Source organism: Monoraphidium neglectum (assembly GCF_000611645.1).
Source record: "Monoraphidium neglectum strain SAG 48.87 unplaced genomic scaffold scaffold05385, whole genome shotgun sequence".
Classification (NCBI taxonomy): Eukaryota; Viridiplantae; Chlorophyta; class Chlorophyceae; order Sphaeropleales; family Selenastraceae; genus Monoraphidium; species Monoraphidium neglectum.
This window is the reverse complement of record NW_014008245.1, coordinates 2603-3530: the sequence shown is the minus strand read 5'-3', so window position 1 is coordinate 3530 and position 928 is coordinate 2603. Positions and strand designations below refer to the sequence as shown.

At 76.7% G+C, this 928-nt stretch overlaps 1 protein-coding gene across 1 annotated transcript in view; it reads right to left on the bottom strand.

Annotated features, from left to right (window-relative positions):
* Positions 1–289: 289 nt before the first annotated feature.
* The window catches only part of MNEG_15499 (hypothetical protein), a gene marked incomplete at both ends in the record, with an annotated part of 2626 nt that continues 1987 nt past the window's right edge, over positions 290–928 (bottom strand). Inside the window, 2 exons of the mRNA XM_014036030.1 lie at positions 290–311; positions 419–675. Coding sequence (XP_013891484.1) covers positions 290–311; positions 419–675 — 279 coding nt within the window. The remainder of the gene's footprint in view (positions 312–418; positions 676–928) is intronic.

Below are 928 nucleotides of genomic sequence, written 5' to 3'. Positions count from 1 at the left end.
CCCGCGCACGCGGCGCCCGCCGCCCTCCATGCTCCGCAAAGCAGGCCCCGTGCAGCCCGGCGCCCCGGCCCCGTGCCTGCCTCCGACCCCCTTCCCCCCGCTGACCTGGACCTTTCCCTCAGCATAGCGCTGGTAGAACGCCGCATCCAGCGGCAGCGGCACGCCCACCGTCACCGCCGCCGCCCCCGGCCCCGCCGCCGCCGCAGCCGCGCGCGCGCGCGCCAGGTACTCCTGCTGGGCCGCGTGGTACGACCGCTGCACCGCGCGCCCCAGCGCCGAGCCCAGCGGCTCAACGCCGCCGGCGGCCCCCTCTGCAGGCAGCATTCCCAGCTCCCGCGCCGCCGCCTCCATCGCCGCCGCGGCCTGCTGCCGCCCGCGCAGCACGCCGGCGCCCTGCGTGTCGAGCTGCTGCAGAAACGCGGACTGGTAGAGCGACGCGAAGCCTGGCCAGAACGCGGCGCCGAACGCCGCGAGCGTCGTCGCGCGGCCGCGGAAGAGCGCGTCCGCGAGGACCCGCAGCAGCTGCGTGCAGTCGGCCTCGACGCGGCCGGCCGCGCTGGGCGTCGCCGGCTCGCCGCGCGGGACGGCGGCCCACTTTATGATCGCGCTGTCGCCGCTGCGCGTGGTGTGCGCGTCGAAGCGCGCGGAGCCGTCGAGCACGGGGGGCAGGACGTTCTGCAGCAGAGTGTCTTAGCGAAGGGGGGGGGGGACGGGGGTTGTGGCGCGGCGTTGGGAGCGCCGGCCACCATTCTGCACTCCAGCGCCACGCTCCCTGCTCGGGCGCTGCGCCCCGCGCCCCGCATCGCGAGCAATTGCCAGTGCAGAACGAGCAACCTCTCACGAAAAAGCAACAAGCCACGGCCCCTCTCGTCCGGCGCCCGTCGGGCGCGCCGCGCCGGCGCTGTTTGGCACGCTCCCCCCCCCCCCC